At 35.4% G+C, this 18,844-nt stretch overlaps 2 protein-coding genes across 4 annotated transcripts in view; one reads left to right on the top strand and one right to left on the bottom strand.

The window, feature by feature from the left end:
* The window catches only part of LOC133534403 (rho GTPase-activating protein 7), a 345,027-nt gene that overhangs the window by 179,990 nt on the left and 146,193 nt on the right, over positions 1–18,844 (bottom strand). The window lies entirely within an intron of this gene.
* Positions 15,356–17,718, top strand: LOC133534406 (3-oxoacyl-[acyl-carrier-protein] reductase FabG-like). Its single transcript, XM_061873500.1, has one exon. It carries the CDS (start codon positions 16,968–16,970, stop codon positions 17,715–17,717), a length of 750 nt encoding a protein of 249 aa, XP_061729484.1. The 5' UTR covers positions 15,356–16,967; the 3' UTR covers position 17,718.

Raw genomic sequence — 18,844 nt, 5'->3', positions numbered from 1 at the left:
AATTCGGATAACTTTCATATATATTTCTACAATTCTGCACCATTATGATCTGTGATGAGTATGTACTTTCTATATTTCTATGTAATCATTAATCAAACTTGTTTTGGGCAGATCACGGATTTCCACTTACTAGGATCCTGACATATTCGTATCTATTTACCTAATATTATATCGATCCTTTATGTCAAACAAATTGTGACATACTGTAAATTATTTATTTTTGCTATTAAAACTATATAGGGTGACTGCTATAGTTATTGGCCACTACATAGTGATTGGCCACTCCTAACAAATACAAAAAAAGTACTGGAAACCGTACGAGCCCAATTTCAAAGAAAAACCGCAAATCGATGTACCTACAATTTAGCCATTTGGCACAAGTCAAAACAATTTTTTTGACCCGCAGTTCCTAAAAAAACTTCCTTTAGGAGAGGAGTGCAGAGTTTTCTTTTTGTATGGGAAAAACTAACGTGAAATAAACCAGATGAAAAGGCGCAGTAAAAGGGTTAAAGAGGTATTCTCGTTGGATATATGGATATTACGTATCATTTTATGACTCATATGTACCGTATCTGCAGTACAGTTCCATAAGTCAGGTACTGAAATAGAACTGTCTCATTTTGTAATATAGAAAAATTAACAAAAATACTAAAAGACAATATTTTTTTTAAATATAAGGATATGTATCATTTGTGGTATATTGTACAAATCAGCCATTTCGTATCCGGAGGAGCCAAAACTTGGTATGTTTTAAAAATTAGTTTTCTTTTAATTGAAAGAAAAATGTAATGATGTTGTATATTTTTAGAATCGCCTTAGAAAAGCCCTTTCATATCCACACACGAAAGATTTCTAAAAAAAAACCCATACAATAAAAAAGACTCGGGACTTCCCTCCTAGGGGATTTTTTTTTATGAACTGCAATTAAAAAATTGTTTTAACCTCTAGTATGCGTGTTCCAAACGGCTAAACTCTACAATCACATTGCGGGTTTTTTATGCGTACACCTTACACTATATTACTATGTAGTGGCCAATGACTATGGCAGTCACCCTATCTTAGTAACGTCGGCCAAAAATATGATTTATAAGGCAATAAATAAAAGAATAGCCAACGGGTGGAAAACATATGGGTCACTAAACTTGAAAGAAATTATGAAGAGCAGAAAAGGTCAGAAACACAAAGATAAGAAAGAAAACCGTGATGGACAGCTCACGCTATGCTGCCCAATTGAAAATTGGAGCAGACAAGTTGTTATATGGTACCTTAAAGGCTGTACTACAAAATAAGTTTTCATCTCTCCTATTCGGAAAGTTCGCCTTTCATAGGCTGATAGCCGGATGGAAAGTATTATTTTTTTATTTGTACTTCGAGCAACGGCTAACAGCCATATATGCCATGTTATTCAGTTAAAAGCTCTTATATTAGCATCCGCATTTTCGGACCAAGTATTATTGCAATGAAATGTCTATTGCATTGCATTATAAAAAAATTATGCTACTTATATTTAATATTTGAATGTATGAAATAAACAAAAAAAATTTAAAATAAATCAATATAAATGACGATGAATGATTAAAATATTATCATTTCATTACATTCATTTATTCAATTTCACTTTTTTTAAGGCGCGAATACATTAAGACTGTTTCAGACACACCCCAATTTGAGATCGGATTGTCTATGGTTTTAGATTTTATTCCGATCATAAATTTAAATGGCACTAATTTCAGTCATAACCTACAATTCTTGTGTTTGACTTTTCTCATAGTCGAAATGAAAAGTAGAGTGTTTAACTCAGGTAAAAGTAATCATCTCACCTTCGAACAACATATCTCAGGTGATATGGTTCACTTTCCACCCTTGTTAACCTACTATTTTTCCATAAATTTATTTTTTGGTACAAGCTTTTATCGTTGACTGTACTTTTCTTTCCACATACATCTTACACTCATCAAGAATTCAAGACAATTTTAAACAACCCCAAACACGATTAGTTTGCGTTGTTTTATCACAGAGTTCCCATGGCCACGTTCTGTCTCCATCATCAGATCAACTCCATGTCATCATAATATTGCATTGTTATCCGATTTATTTGTATCCGATATATAGTTATGCAAAATTTCAGCTCAATCGCAAAACGGAGAGCCGGTAAACTGTAGCTTCCAAGATTTGGCCCACACTAGCTAACCAACTAATATACACATGCATACTAACAGGGCAAGTTAAAAGCTTGCATAAAGCATATACAATTACGAAACGGAAAGAGGACATTCGTCTGACGCTGGGACAGTACTGGACGAGGGTGGTAGAAGAGCTTGATGGATACAGTTGGCGGAGGCCTATGCCGGTATCGGCATGTCAGTTAGAACAAAAAAATTACAGTTCCGAACAACTGGTAGGCCGATACTGTCCGGCGGACTGTTAATAACATTTACGACACAAGGAATTCAGAGATATCTTATAATTAGGTAGTAGTAGTAATTTACTTTCATGTTTACATAAAATATACTGAAATTAAGGTATAAAGGTGAACATGACGCTACAAGGGATGCCTTCCAGCTAATCAACGCTAATAAAAGCTAGATACCCGTAATTAAAAAGTAATATAAATATAAAATAATATAAATTGCTTTATGGTGGTACTGGTGCCTGGTAGCGGTCCACCCTTTTTGTAAATGGGAATGTTTGAAAATCATCGTTATATTCGACTTTTGTAATACACTGTTTACTATGTGAAACTATTTTACTTTGTCATAGTTAAGTATGTGCTAATTGACAAATGTGCGTATAATTAGCGCTACGTCAAAAGCCACTTCCTTATAATTTTATTATAACCAGAACTTGTTGTAACTTTCCTCAAGTTTGTATCACTTTATTTTATGACTAATTCCGTAAAGGATGTTACGAGTAAATTTAGCTGTTTAGTGCTATTTGCAGCTTCCGACTATAAAAATATACAGATATAGATAGTATAATGTTTAAATTGTTTCCCAATAACTTTATGACTATGTCTATTTTAAAGCTTATTTTCATAATTCCTTATACTTACTTGTCTCTGAAAAAGTATTTATAGTAAGTAATGATTTGTATACAACGAGTAATTGAAAAAGTTATATCTCGTGACTGTCATTTACAATTTATTTATATTCTTTTATTCAAAATTGCACTGCAGTCTTGTCTTTTTTTAAGGAAACTCTAAAACAAATTTTATTCTTTAGGTACTTTGTTTCGAATGTGCATTATTCCTTCTGACAGTTTTGTAATGACCAAAACAATTCAGTAGCGATATCTTAATATTCCTTGAACTAAATGGTAATAACTTTGAGATTTATTTCGCCGATAGCGTCATGGCTAACGGTTTGACAATAAATAAAACATTACTATGAATTTACTAGAATCATTTGAATAAATATAACATCGCAAATAACGAATAGGTGAGAAAATATCAATAGAACTATAACTTTCACGATTTGAGTCATTTCAGTGACTCACAAAGGGAAATCAATATACTATACTGTGCCACATAAAGTTTAGAAATGCTGATATTTAGGTATTAGGATATCACGATGCAAAAAATGAGGCGAGAAGCGGGAAGTGGGTACTTCAAAACTTTGATTTTTTTTAAACTGATAGAGCGGGGAAAATATTTAAATACCCCTATAGACAAGGGAGTATATTGAACGCCACCAAATATAAATCATCGCAAATATCCAAGAACTAAGAAATAGACAAAGTATTTAAGAAATATTTAGGTAATAAGAAGCACGAATTAAATATTTTAATCAATGTTTTTTAGAACGTGGAATTCGATTATTACTAAAATACTTTGAAATCGAATTTAATAAGCAATTTACAAGCATAACGCGTAATAAAACGAACACATCATTGCTATAGTGCGTTAGGTGACGTGAACGTTCAATAAGTATCGAGTTTAAGATAGTTAAGTATTGTTGTAATAAACTAATAATGACACTCTCTTTTAAATTTGACCCAACTTACAAATTGGTGTCAATTCATTTTATATCATAACAAAATACTCCACGATCGTTTTTTGAACACTATCTATTTCGTAACATATGTAATTCTTACTGTGAAATAATCGATTTTGTTCTTATTTTACCATCCACTATAATGATCACATGAAATCTTTAGGGAAATAGTTTAATAAAGCTCATGACCATCTATATTCGTTCATTCATATCATTGTTCGTTCATTTGTATTTGTTTTACTGATATACGAGTATTCATATCCATATTGCAAAATATTATTTTTGTATTGATCTAAATGAAAGTTCAAACATAAAACAAAAGAGGGTAAAAACTTTTACCGAAGGTCTCCGCTTCAGCTTGGGCAAAATTCTTTCGTATGTCCTGATGTTCTTCTCTACAGGTCGCAATTCTCAACCGATTCTCGTGGAATTTTGTGAGCAAGTTCGATGATTAAATAGTTTTTTGTTAAAATTTTCAAAATGGCGTAGCTATACATTTATTCAACAGCTCACAGAGCCACTATTATAGGTAGGTATTTATTATCCAAGAGGGGTTCGAACTTATAAACTAATTATGAAATGGTTATGGATATGATGTCAGCTGTTAACACGGTTAATTTATCAGAAATGTCACAACCAAATGACGAAATGTACCTACACAATAACAAGATTATGAAGATAGAATTACTCTTGGTAAGTTTTAACAGGTTCCGGTACGGTTACTATTTTAAACAGTATTCTAATTGAGTGAGAACTGTGGTGTTGGGTCACATTATCTATTTTATTATTGTATTTGAATATAAACGAAAGTAGTGGGCGTCATACCTAACAGTAACATTATCTGAAATGACTGAATCAAAATGTTAATTTTCTTGATACGGGTGACTGTGTCAGGTAATGTAGCACAGATATTAATGAATAATAGTGGAAATAATAAAATTAGCACCTCACTAAACATTTATAGCGTTATCCATAAACGCGCTACAATGCACAATTCGCTAATAATAGTTTGTCTTAACCAATCATTTGGACATACGTATAATGTCAGAAATGGATAAAACAAAAATTAACAAATTAAGGCTTAGAACGCAATGCGATTTATTTCTTGCGGTTTCAAAAATTCATGAGAATCACACACACGCACGCGTGCATGCTATTAACTAATTATCTATGATTATTATTTTATGAGTGTAACATAACATACCACTTCCAATACGGAAAGTTTACCCAATTGCTCGCTAGATGGCGCTAGCGTTGATTTAGATCGCGCAAGCAATTAGTCTTTCACATTTTCATGGCATGTATTAGACATTAGTTTGCAAACTGTTTGCTAGATGGCGGTGGCGTCGAGATAGAACACGCAAGCGTTTGTCTTCCATAGAATAGTTAACTTCTAAGTTTGATTTATTTACTTCGTAGATTGGGTAGGTAATACGATTATGCTAATTGAACGGAGTATTCTGCTACTCTGAGTATTTTCTCACAACATAACATATGCTTGAAGACAGATAAGGATTACTAAGTATTTGTACTTGGTCGTTTAGTAGTTTGCTCCTGCATACTTTTGTGGGTCCACCCTTTCACACGAACTGGTTACCTTTTTTCTTGCACTGTTAACTGTTACCGTCGTACTTGTCGTTAACATTGTCTTTCGCTGATTGGAACCCCCCCATCAATCCCGCCACTACATGAGTATTTAAGTTGATGCATGTGGGGAAAGTAAATGACTAAATAGTTATACTAATATTGCGGCTATGTCGTTATTTGGTAGTGATTTACCTAACGGATGTAGCTAAAGTTAGTTAAACTGAAATAAATTATGAAATCAGGTAGAGTGTACTTATTTAAACATTCGTGACAGTCATCGTTGTTATTGTATGAATAAATAAAAAGTAAACTGATGACGATCACCATTACATTACTGGTTTAGGCCGCAGGTTGACACTATCGGGTCGTTAGCCGATTGTGAAATAGGAAGTAATGACGGTAACACTAGGAGGGACATCAATACTCGTGATTAATGGGACGCGTTGTGCGAGGAATAGGAAACAGATGAATTCGAATCTATACAGCAGTGAGCAGAAACTTTCTAGGGGTAAACAACTTGTTAAAGCTACTTAGCCGAAAAATATAATTTTAATATGATATTTTACAAACTATCAAAAGTTAACACCACCACATAGTTTTTAACCACTATGAGGTATGAAGTATAAAACGATCACACTGCAGTCGGTACCGTACAGGTATACCATTTGATTGTACCATTGCTATTTTGTCTCACGAACCTAGCCGCTACCACAATGGAAATTACGCTCTCATTTTCAAATAAATGTAATTTGAAATAAACATTAGTTACATATATCTATGTCTTGTAGTAGTTTTTGTTACAGCTATGACAATATACAGTCTGTCAACCATTTCCGTTAGTAGAAAAAAGGCGGCAAATATAAAAATGTAGGCGAGAATGGTTAGCATTTTAAGTAAGTACTTAGGTAAAAAAATTGAAAAGTTGAAGTTTAATAATAAAGTGCTTATTATGGTACCATCAAACGATAAATTCTTGTATTTCCGTTTACCAATAACTCAAAAGACCATTCAGTCAGTACTGCCCACTTTAACCGCTCGGCCACGAAACGCGCGTGCCATGCGCGTACGTTCCACGTTGACGCCAACCGCCACATTGCCCGCACTGCGATTAATTTCTTGCGGTTTCAGTCCTGCAAGTGCGTGCGCTTATGAAGCATGTCGTACTTTTGCTGTTTTGAAACCGCAAGATATTAATCGCATGGTGTTCTAAGCCATACATTGGTTACAATAAATGTACGGCGGTCGGCGTCAGCGTTAAGCGAGCATGCTCAGACCGTGCGTTCCGCGGCCCTCGGGTACAGATCCCGTAAGTATCTAATACTTAGCGTGTCAATAAACTGATCAACAGAATTACCTTCAAAGCTTTACAATATAACTACTAGCTGTTAGATCTTGCTATTTCTCGGGTCCCTTCAGCAAGACCTTATGTAGTACTACCTAGATTTATAAATTTTATGATACCTACTACTCTTAACTACTTTCCATGATTATAACATTTATTATAGCATTAAGATGAAGATAGTAAGCTTAATAAAATACAACATATAATAAATAATAACTGAATAACATAGTGCAATAGTAATAAATTGATAAACAAGTAAAATATATATATACACATATACAAAACATTCTTACAAAGTAAGGCTAGGGTCTAAGTCCTAGGAAATAAACATATTTCTTTTACATTAAGTCTCACGTTAAACTTTATCAACAAATTATGTTATTCATTAAATTAACACATTTAAACGTTTCGGATACAACCGTTATGCGTATAATTATAAATTTGAGATGATAAATTTGCTTAGATTAGGTATGAATACGAATTTAAATTCAAAATACAAATGCATTTATTTCATCACTTTTTTACAGTTGTTCTTACAGCAGCTAGTTTTTCACAGTTTTACTTTTTTACAGCTGTCATTGTTTCACATAACAAAATATTAATATGTACAAAAAATTGTAAACAGTCATACACTTGCAGATTATTTAAATATATCTTTGACGTGCTACTTTTCTCACACGCCTTTTATTATCTGGTTTATGTCGCTTTAGAATTTTATAACACCGGTTATGCAATAACACAATGAAGACATTTGGATTATCTTCCTATTATGAAAAGAATTGGTAGATGGAGATTGTGCCTTTTGGCCAGACAGATTCTATTACGTGTATATCAAATGAACAAAAATCATGCACACAATAATAAACAGTAGGCTTATTTACATCTATACCTGACTATTATAATGATGCCTACACTTCAAACACTCGTATTATTAAACGCTCAAAACACCTGTATGTAAGGCATTAAACACCGTAATCAAATATATGATTTCACTACCAATTTTATATTGAGAAATTACTTAAGCTGAAAGATATATTTTTTGATACATAAGGTTCGTATTGAATTCAGCTAGGCGAACTTTTTCAATCCAGAAGTAATAATGTTCCTAAGCTGCTTTGAAAACGGCAGCGTCTGCATAAAGGATCGTTTGTAATATCTGCAGTTATTCCATTCAGCTACTTAAACTACCTAGACTATTTTTTTCTACCTTGCACTGAGATCCATGCGAATAAAAATGTTCCTGAAGATATTTTAAGCAGTTAAAATTAAGAATTAAAATTCCTTAGACTTATTTTATGATACACCTAAGCTGTTTCGAATGTCTATCAATATTTATAATTGGAGACATAAATAATCACATGCAAAAAGAGGGGCGTACAAGTATGGCCGTCTGTGGCACTGTGGCCCTTAAACGGGTGAACCGATTCGGTTGCGGTTTTTTTTTATATGAAAGCAGTTTTTCTAGCGGTGGTTCTTAGATATGTTTTATCAAAATCGGATTATTTGTTTGTGTACCTTAATTCTTTAAAGTTTACTATTGCATGTATTACATGTGTTTTCTTGCAAGCATTAAATCCCCAATTCGATTACCAAAAATAATAGAACTTGTAAAACCTCAGTCGCCATCCCAATTGCCATCAAAAGTCAGTCCACACCTATACGTAACTCAACCCAAACAATTCGTCCGGCTATCAACTCGATCGCCTGACGTCTCCCACGTCGGGTTCAAGTTTGGAGTGTCAATGTCGTGCAACAAAGGTCAAGTTTGGGCACGATGCTTTTGACTTTGGTGCGTGTCAAAACTGATCACCTGAGGTCACAGATTCGGTAAGCAGCTGATTGATTTGGCATTCTCGAAGCTAAGAATTTATTTTAATACTAGGTATATTTTAAAAAATCCGTTAAATGTGTTGCATTTCTTTAAAAAAAATAGGAATACAGTTATGAGAATTAATAATCAATGTTAGTATCGCGTCGCGTGAAACGAGCTGGTTTAACACCTTAGGTACTTGACAACTAACTTTACTACTAGTTGGTCATAGTCATATGTAAGCCATTTAGTTCGCCGTTTGTACTTGTTCAATAAAATCTAAAAATATTTTTATATCTGAACACCATAAACAACTGTTTTATAAGTGTATAACAGGTACCTATACTTCTTACATGTTATTTATATCATACTTATCTAACCTTACAATAATAGTTAAGGTAAGCCAAGGACTAGGTCGGTACACGCTCCTCCACGATTATTGGCACACCCCTAGACGCCTGTTAGTCCACGCAGTCCGCATTAAACATTCAGCTTTCCATTACTCGTACAACCGACATAGGGTTGCCGGTGTTGCCGCAGTGCACTTAAGGTAATACAAAGGTATATTTTGTGTTTGTGGATTCTGAATGATGTTGAATAAGTATAAATAACAATAAACAATAGCTGATATCATTGTAAATAAAAACATGAAAATTGAATAGGTTAATCGTGCATAAACAAATTTACGTAGGTGACTGATAAACAATTCTAAATTTTTCTTGCGTGGTTTGATTATGGTTTTGCTCATGATGGATGTTTGATGTATTACGGCATTTATTTTTTGTAGCACAGTTGACGCTTTTTTGAATTTGTTGTATTAACTATTTTATTACCACCCGATATGTAGGTTAATATCTTTAATTAGTACTGAAATGTAGCACCTTTTGTTTTGATGATGTATTACAGAAGTATTAGAATATAGTTATAATAACAATAAGTTTCGTAGCCACCTGGAAGGGAAGGCTAAGCTTGCATCCAAAAAACTCGGTGTGCTCAATAAAGCGAGGCGATACTTTACTCCGGGGCAAAGACTGCTACTATATAAATCGCAAGTCAGACCCCATATGGAGTACAGCTGTCACCTTTGGGCAGGAGCACCTGGATGCCAGCTTGGACCCTTCGAATCAGTCCAAAGGCGCGCTGTACGAATCGTCGACGATCCCAAACTCACAAGCGGCATTGAACCTTTAAGTCTAATGAGAGACTTTGCCTCCTTGTGTGTGTTCTACCGCTTGTAAAATGGGCTGTGCTCTGAAGAATTGTTTGACATGATGCCAACGGCTACTTTCTATCACCGCACCGCTCGCTGTCGGCAGGGTGTTCATCCTCATACCCTAGAGCCAGAATGGTCGCGCACTGTGCGGTTTAAGAGGAATTTCCTCCCGCGGACGCTCCGGCTGTGGAATGAGCTCCCTGCCGAGGTTTTCCCGAGGGTATACAGTATGCGGTTCTTCATAAAAGGAGGGTACAGGTTTTTAAAGGGTCAGCAACGCGCATGTAACACCTCTGGAGTTGCAGGCGTCCATAGGCTAAGGTGATTGCTTACCACCAGGCGGGCCGTATGCTTGTTTGCCACCGACGTAGTTATAAAAAAATCACTAAAATTTATATACATAAATATATAGAAATGTAAGAAAATTTTACGTAAATATAATTAATTACTCGACATTCATTGTTATAGTACCAATATGTCAATTTTATTTTTTCATGAATACCAGCCCCCCGGTTTGTAAAACCTACCTATTAGGTATTATTGAGGTAACGTGTCAGCCCTGTCTGAATGCATAAATAAAGCCTACTCCAAAAATAGTTTACGGGTAAACTCGGCCTCTGTCGGCCTTCGCGGAAACGCATGAAAACCTTATTTTCAGGAAATCATTATATAGGTACCTACATATATGCAAAACCTGCATATATGGTATATAATCCATGCAAAAGGTGTCCATGCTTATGTGTACGTTAACTTAGTTCAAACAACGTTGCTACCGCTTCGCAATGTTACGTTACGCCAAATTAAAGAAAATATTTTAGTTCATTACACTACACGTTTATTATTCATACTTCTTCCTCCTGTTCTCGAGGCTTTTGGCTTGGTCAGACACTGCTATTTACAGATATATACTATTAGAAAATCCGCATTTTCATTTTCCTTTTGTGAAGTCTCTTCTTTTTATTCTCTTCTTTATTTTTGTTAGTTTGATCAATTAACCATACACTTATTCTCTCGACCGTTCCTCAATTTTCCAGTAGGTATTTTTTCAAACAAGCAATGGGGTTGGCAACTGTCAAAGGTTTGCATAGATAGCGCCATCATAGCTTGCCCCTGTCTCTAGTTTTGTTCTATGAGATTTGGCTTAAAGTACTGGAATCCAGGTCACAAAATTCCAAAAAAAAAAAAAACAAGAATTTGACACAATTCTAGGGATTGACAGGGCAAGCTATGATGGCGCCATCTGTTTAATACTTCGACCGGCCAACCCCATTACCATAGGTTGTTTTTTTGTAATTTTATGGAAATCCATAAATACGTTAAGTATAGGTACCATTCAAGTTCATGCATTAAAAAAACTCTTTTTAAAGGGTGTAGCCGGCAGTTTTATACAATTTACGATAACTGCCAACAGTGTTTGCTTATCTTAAATCCTTAAGCTTACACATAAAAATACCTTAAATTCCCATCAGATATGCAATAATTTGCCAAATACCCACCGGCTCTCACTTTCGCGCGCTTTCTTTTAATAAATTCGAAAATGCCATCATAAAATACCCGTGGAACCTAAAATGGAACTACCAGTGCCGCAAAACAAAAGATAATGGTTCCATTTTCAATATAGAACCATATAAGGTTCACGACAAAAGCCGCTTTATAGTGTTGTAAATTAGGAAGGTTTTTGTTTCAACGTACACAAAAGTTAGTCAAACTTATGTGACGTGTCTTACAGATACAAAATGTTTATTAACGTCCGTATATGTCCGGCGGTCGTGTGTGGTCTTATCGCGTATTATACGACAAAAATTAAGTTATTAAGCTATGTAAATGAAGGCGGTAGGTCCGGGGTTCGTAGCTTAAATTACGGGCGTAATATATGTATGACCCACATGGGTGTGAAGATGCATATGTATGTGTCTTATTTTGGCCAAGAACTGAAGACAATTTAGTTCTCTTTTTAGATTAATAAAATATTTAGAAGATAGACAAGATCAAATAAAATAAATATTAGGTGAAAAGTAAATTTAAATTATATTTAAGTTAAATTGTTTGTGTAGAAATGTAAGCGTACATTTTTAAACGAAAATGTTTGCTCATAAATAAGAATCTTAAAGATCACGTATTTTCTTGAAAAGAAAAACACAACCGTCATAAAAGCTTGTCACTAAAATTAACTACCAATTTCTAATGTACTACTTGTTATAACCACTAAAATGCTTGATCATTGTTAAGAAACTTCGAGGGCAATAGTTTGTTCTCCTTTACTGATGTAAACATAATTTCGTAATGTAATATTGAAGTAGATTATATCTCACATCAGATAACGTTTGCTATTAACATTCCTTCAGCTGTCGTATTTAATGCAATAAACACTATAATTCGATACTACATTCCTGTGTCTAATAAAACCAGTGTCCGGAAACAGAATACGTAGAATAGTAATATATAGTCGAGTGACAGATAATTCACCTAATATTATCATAGATACTTTATAGTACCTACATTGGTACAAAAGCCGGGATACAGGGACTGTGATATAAAGGGGCCGAGCGAAGCAAGGCCATATAATGAACACACTGTCGGCAAGTCATAATGAACACAGTGTAGTGCTTTTCTCAAATAAGCGTGGAAATAAAACCAAAACCGAATAAATAACCTAAAAGTTCAATGTACGGCGCGGCTAGGCCGGAAAATTTTAACGAATACTCATTGCCGGCGCGCTTCGCGCGCGTAACATGATGATTGGCGGCCTGTTGTTACAAACGTAATGACGATATTTCCACGCATGTTTTATCTGATAGGACAGCATTCTCTGACCGCGAAAGAAAATATTGTTATATTTATTTCGAATTATTTTCCTCATCAAGGTTTCTGGCCCTGTCAAACTGAGAAGCTCTCAGTTTGACAGGGCAAAAGGACTTAAGCAAATAATTTAAAAACAATTTCGCTTGATCTAATTCCACGATTATATTAGGCAGAAACCAAAAATACTCACTTACACATACATTATTGGCGAAATCTATTCGCCGCTGATTGATGCTCGCACTGTAAAAATGATAACTGTGACCCGTACGTACATATACTAGAACGGGAACATATTTTCTATGCGCAAACTCGACTGCAGTCAATAAGTAATTACCAGAACAGGAGCGGTAACATTAAAGGGCGAATGTTGCTCGTAATCAGAGTCATTAGGACGCAATGTCGTGTTGGTAGCGGCTATTTTGTAGCGTGCAGAAATCTGCTAACTACTCAGGGCGCGCTCACCTACTAGTTTTGTTATTTCAACCTTTTAAATAAGGACATGAAATAGGAACACCAAATTGGGGGGAGGTGGTCAAACAACCACTTGACGACTGGTTTACTTTAGTAAACGTATTATTTTCATACCTGAATAAGCTACATACATGCCAAAATTGCCAAGTTTCAGTTACCTAATATGCTTTGATCCAAGATGAAGAATTAATTATACATTATTTTGTTTACAATCGCAATCAAATCTGGCTGTATACGCTACTATTGTTGAAAAGTTATCTACCTAGTTATTCACTTGATACTATTTCCTATGCTGCGTCGAATCCAAATAAAATGTCCACATCCAAATTAAATAACGGTCTGAGCTACGATACAAACAGAATTTCAAGAGTGCATTTCATTTCAACGCGCCGAAAAACCAATTTCAGTCCGACAAAGCTTTTATTAAGTTAGTATTCACGCTATAAGTAACAAGTAGCAACGCTGTTTTCGTCCATTTTTTTAAATGTTACACTCCTGTAGCGACGTAACACGTAATTTTTTTGCATTTGGGGATCGTTCGGTTAGTCAAAAGAATATAAGAACTTTTATTGGTTATATTTACAAGAATAGTTTTCAACCGGTAATTTTGCGAACCTTCAATGAGCGAATCTAACTCGCACATGACCAAATTGTTGGACGCCTATCAACCGTAAGTACCTGCCGATGCCATGTTTTTTACATCAAGGAATGCAAAAAAAATTGCAAGAGCCGAAATTGCGTTTATTACCATAAAAGTATTACCGACATCACATCTCATATTATTACCATATTCGAACAAGACATCATTACCATTGGTAGTAGGGCGTAATGAAAAGTGGTTTGACAGAAACAGGAGCAAAATAGATATAGGTACACACATACATACACACACACGCACGCACGCACGCATACACACACACACACACACATACACAATAGATACAGAGTAAAACACTTGTTAAGTTCCAGTTAATACTGGTACTTGCCTTTAAATTGGCAACCAAAATATCAGTCAACTATTTTATAAAAAAAAAAAACAAGATTAAAAGGGCTCAAATAAGATTTAAAAAAAAATTGCGTGGTACGTACTGACTATAAATACCATGATTAACCCTTAAATAAATGTCGTAGGATGCAACCTACGCGTGTTATGTACCGAACATTTGGAAAACAAACAGAACAAAATATATTGTTAAAATAGGCATTCACTCTGCAGGAAGCTCCAAAATTATAAAAAAAATGTATATACACGATCATAATAAAGTTACACGTGTACTAGTTCTTTGTAGAAGTAAATATTAAAATATTTAAAAAATTTGAATCATCACGTAAATCTGTCAACCTATTTAATACCTATCGTTTTTTAATCGCTAAATCGATTGATGCATCAATGGCTATATTTGCCTTAAATTAACCATGTTCTCCAGTATAATTATATAGTAGGTACAATAACATTTAGGACGACTGTAGTATACTAGTGGATCTATGAGCTGTATACCTCGCGTTAATCTTAGAAAATGTAAAAGTGAAACACAATTAGTTCGTGGAGTCATTATCACAGTGAACTCACAATGGTTTTAAGCGCCATAGACGCTATTGGCGCTTAAGATCTTTCTGCTTTTTCCACATTAAAAAAAATCGATATAAAACCTGGATTGCCCGAGTTTCGAGCCCCTTCGCTAACGCTTCGGCCAATTATACTTGGTTTTGTAAAAATTATATGAATATTATTTTTAACGGTAAATGTTTATTAAACACCATCATTCAAATTAGTAGCATTTTCACTATTGTGATGTACTACGGCAATCTGAAGTGTAACAATAAATTTAGATTGTTAAACCAGATTTAGGGGGCCGTAAAATGGTAATTATTTTGTTACGCCATACTTACGTTTTGTGGCAGGAAGTTAGTAAAATGTGACCCAAATAAATGAAATATTACAGTACTGTATTGCTGCAACTGGTTGTAAGAACAGTTTAATTGCCCTGTTAGCCCTCTCATAATTGATGTAATTGGCATCAAAATAATTGCAACAGGTTGTTCATATTGGTTTAAAAATATTATATTTTTGTAAACACAGTTAACCTAAACGTAAAAGAACATTAAATATCAATTATCGGTACAGGCAGTGCAATTACGCCAAGAGCTAGAATCAGTTAGGTCCGATTTGAGATAAAAGTGTGAGTTTTTCGATGGCTAATGTATGAAAATTTATATAGTTATTGCTTAGTTGCTGGTCCATAATGGCGCCACTTTTCAGTCTGGCAACATCGCGTTTCTTAAAGACTAGACGCACCGCTACAAGGCTCAGAAGCCAATCTGCGGTCTAAATAATAAAGCATTCCAGAGAACCGAGTCTATAAGAAAATAAAATATCATTGAGCCTATTAATTTTATGGATTCATTTGTATCTAAAAATCTATGTATTTCCGAAAAATATTTTATGATCTTTTTTCAGAATATACCAGTAACTGCACATTTATCACTTGAAGCCCCATTAAGCGTCTGTAGCGAGAGCCGATACTTGATACGTTTTACAAATGGCCGGAGCCAAAATATTGTATCGTCGGCATCATCGCCCGACGTGAGAAATATCGAGCGCAATTTCTCATGCGAGATTTGGAGATCCTTATAAGTATTAAAGTTATTGCACTTTAAATAACCATTCCTTTCGATGTGGATGGTTTAATCTTGGCAATTTGTTATTTTAGCCTGTCCACGTACGAGTAATACGAGTATGTTACAATTATTAAGTTAACATAGTATAATATTGTCAGTACTTATTTAGGATAGCTTTTTCAGGACATGTGTTTCATAAATAACTTGTTATAAATGTTAACTCAGTAGCACTTTCTATAGAAGATTTTAGAAATCGTTCTTCTTTATCTAATTTTATTCTTTAATAAGTAAAATTTTGATGTTGACGTGGCGTGTGGAAAAAAATGTTTTAATAAAACAAAAGTTGGCAACATGTCATTTGCCAAAATACAGGATTCGTCGAACTAACGGCCGGGCTTGGAAAATGTATGGACGATTCATTAATTCGAATTGAAGGCGTTGTCCGAATTTGGTCAAACGTCGGACATCATCCTGTCAGCGTTCTGCATTCGAAATTCATTCCTTATACAATTAGTCAACATGCCTGTTTAGTTATTATATTTTTTTACTGTCATATTTTAAAACCGTCAGTGTGAATACTGCGAATAATTGAATATAGATATAATGTTAAAAAATAACGTTCTATTGTGAAAAAAATCAATGAAAATCAGTAATATTTGTACAGTCAGCATCAAAAGTAGCGGATGAAACAACGCGCCAAAAGTATCTGACATCCCAGATAACTTTTCCAAATACAGAAAAAAATCTAAAATTCACGTTCCAAACTATATCTTTTGCAGTCTTAGTTGTTCTATATTAAAGACATCACTTTTTGTTAAGTTGTTATAGAATGGTAGATACTTATGAAGCGTTAATTGATCCGCTACTTTTGATGCTGACTGTACCTACAGACGTTGAGCATAAGAATATTTACGTGTTCATTGCTCTCAAATATACAATGACCTTTGCGTTATTTAACGTGAACAGTCTTTTCAAATATTACTATACTATGATAGATATCAAAATAGATAATTTCTTATCTTCTTTTGATGTCTTTATCAGTACTACACTTATCAGTGTTATTTTTTGTTAAAAATAGTTCAGTTTCAACTTTGATTCACTGCTAACGTGACGTTAACTGTAAAAAAAAACATGTCTTTCAATAGTAAAGTTGTGGTAGTGACTGGCGCAAGCTCCGGCATCGGCGCAGCAACGGCGTTACTCTTCGCCAAGGACGGCGCGGACGTGGCTCTCGTCGCGAGGAACCCGGCCAAGCTCTCAGCCGTCGCCAAGCAAATCGAAGCCCTAGCCATAAAACCACTGATTATCCAAGCTGACCTTGCCAATGAAACAGAAGCTAGCACAGTCGTCTCACAAACGGTCGACCACTTCGGGAAATTAGATGTACTCGTCAATAATGCTGGAATAGCTGTAGAGGGATCCATTCTGAATGGTAATGCATTAGACGCGTACGATAAAGTAATGAAACTAAACGTTCGAGCGGCGATCCAGCTGACTACCTTAGCCGCTCCTTTCCTCGCTAAGACTAAGGGGAACATTGTCAACGTTTCAAGCATAGTATCAACACTCACGAGCAAATCACCCACGGGCCTGCCATATTGCGTATCTAAGGCGGCGTTGGACCATTTTACTCGGTGTTCAGCATTGGAACTAGCTTCTACCGGGGTCAGAGTAAACAGCGTCAATCCTGGGCCGGTCGACAATGAATTTGCTACAAACAACAATCAAGGAGATTCCAGGGTTATTACTCAGGAATGCGCGAAAATCTCTCCCCTGGCATTTCTTGCCAAGAGCGAGGAGATTGCAGATGTGATCCTGTTCCTAGCTAGCGAGAAGGCTAGAAGCATTACTGGTTCCAGCTATGTCATTGACAACGGGTAACTTTGGACTTTTGAAGGGGTAACACAAAAAAAAAACCTTTTTGCAGTAAAAAGTGTACACAGTATTAATGATGTCAATTTTATTTTTTATAATTGTCATCTTCTTGCGTTATCCTGTCTTTTTGCCACGGTTCATGGGAGTCTGGGGGTCTAGGGTTTCTGCTCGAGAATTCTCGAGAAATTTGTCTTTCGTCGAGACGGGAAAAGTGAACTCAATGCCTCGAGAAATAAATCTCTTGTGATAAGTAAAAAAAACCTATTGTATAACACGTGATGTGTCTAAAGTATAGTTTTTTAGGTAAGGTAAGTTAACCAATCAAATAAAAAACTGCCTTGATCCGTCCCCTATCGTTCTGGCTTCAACCGATTTTCCAAAACTAAATTACCATTGATTAACCAAATCATTGCGATATATTTCTATTAGCATAATAGTAGTATTAATATTAGTTTAAGAAGTTTGAGCGAGACAACGCTATGCGCGTATTATAGCGACATCCCGCTCGCACGTCGGAGCGATATGCGAATCGGATGTAGTGTGGCATCCGCCTAAAAAACAAATGGGTTCTGCAAAATATCGGCGTGTGACTTGAAATACTACTTTTGTAGAGTCTGTGTGGAAACAGAACACTCGTGAAATGTATGGGTTCCCATACATTCCCCGACTCTGTCCGCACAGACTCTAATACAGTTTCTGTTCTTTATTGGTCGTAGATTTTTGGACCCGGGTATGTCCTTAAACAACGTCCAAAAGAGAGGTATGGGCAATGTGAATGTCATCTCGCCTTGTGTGGTAGGGCACAGCACAGCAGATGTCAATCCAGATCTAGAGCAGAGCCCAACTGGAGAAGTACCTTACAGAAAACCGCAGCCAAATAACACTTGACCCTACTCATAGTGTTGTGTTCCTGCCGGTGAGTAAGGTTGCCAGAGCTCAACGAGGGGGGTGGGGTTAGGGTCGGCAACGCGCATGTAACTCCTCTGGAGTTGCAGGTGTACATAGGCTACGGAGACTGCTTACCATTAGGCAGGCCGTATGCTTGTTTGCCACCGACGTAGTATAAAAAAAAAAGATTTTGTGACAAGGAAAATGGTGTCTCTACGCTACTACGCTAATTGTTGTAATTGTTT

Source organism: Cydia pomonella, chromosome 2, assembly GCF_033807575.1.
Source record: "Cydia pomonella isolate Wapato2018A chromosome 2, ilCydPomo1, whole genome shotgun sequence".
Classification (NCBI taxonomy): domain Eukaryota; kingdom Metazoa; phylum Arthropoda; class Insecta; order Lepidoptera; family Tortricidae; genus Cydia; species Cydia pomonella.
Note: the sequence above shows the minus strand (reverse complement) of the source record. Positions and strands in the feature narration are given on the sequence as shown.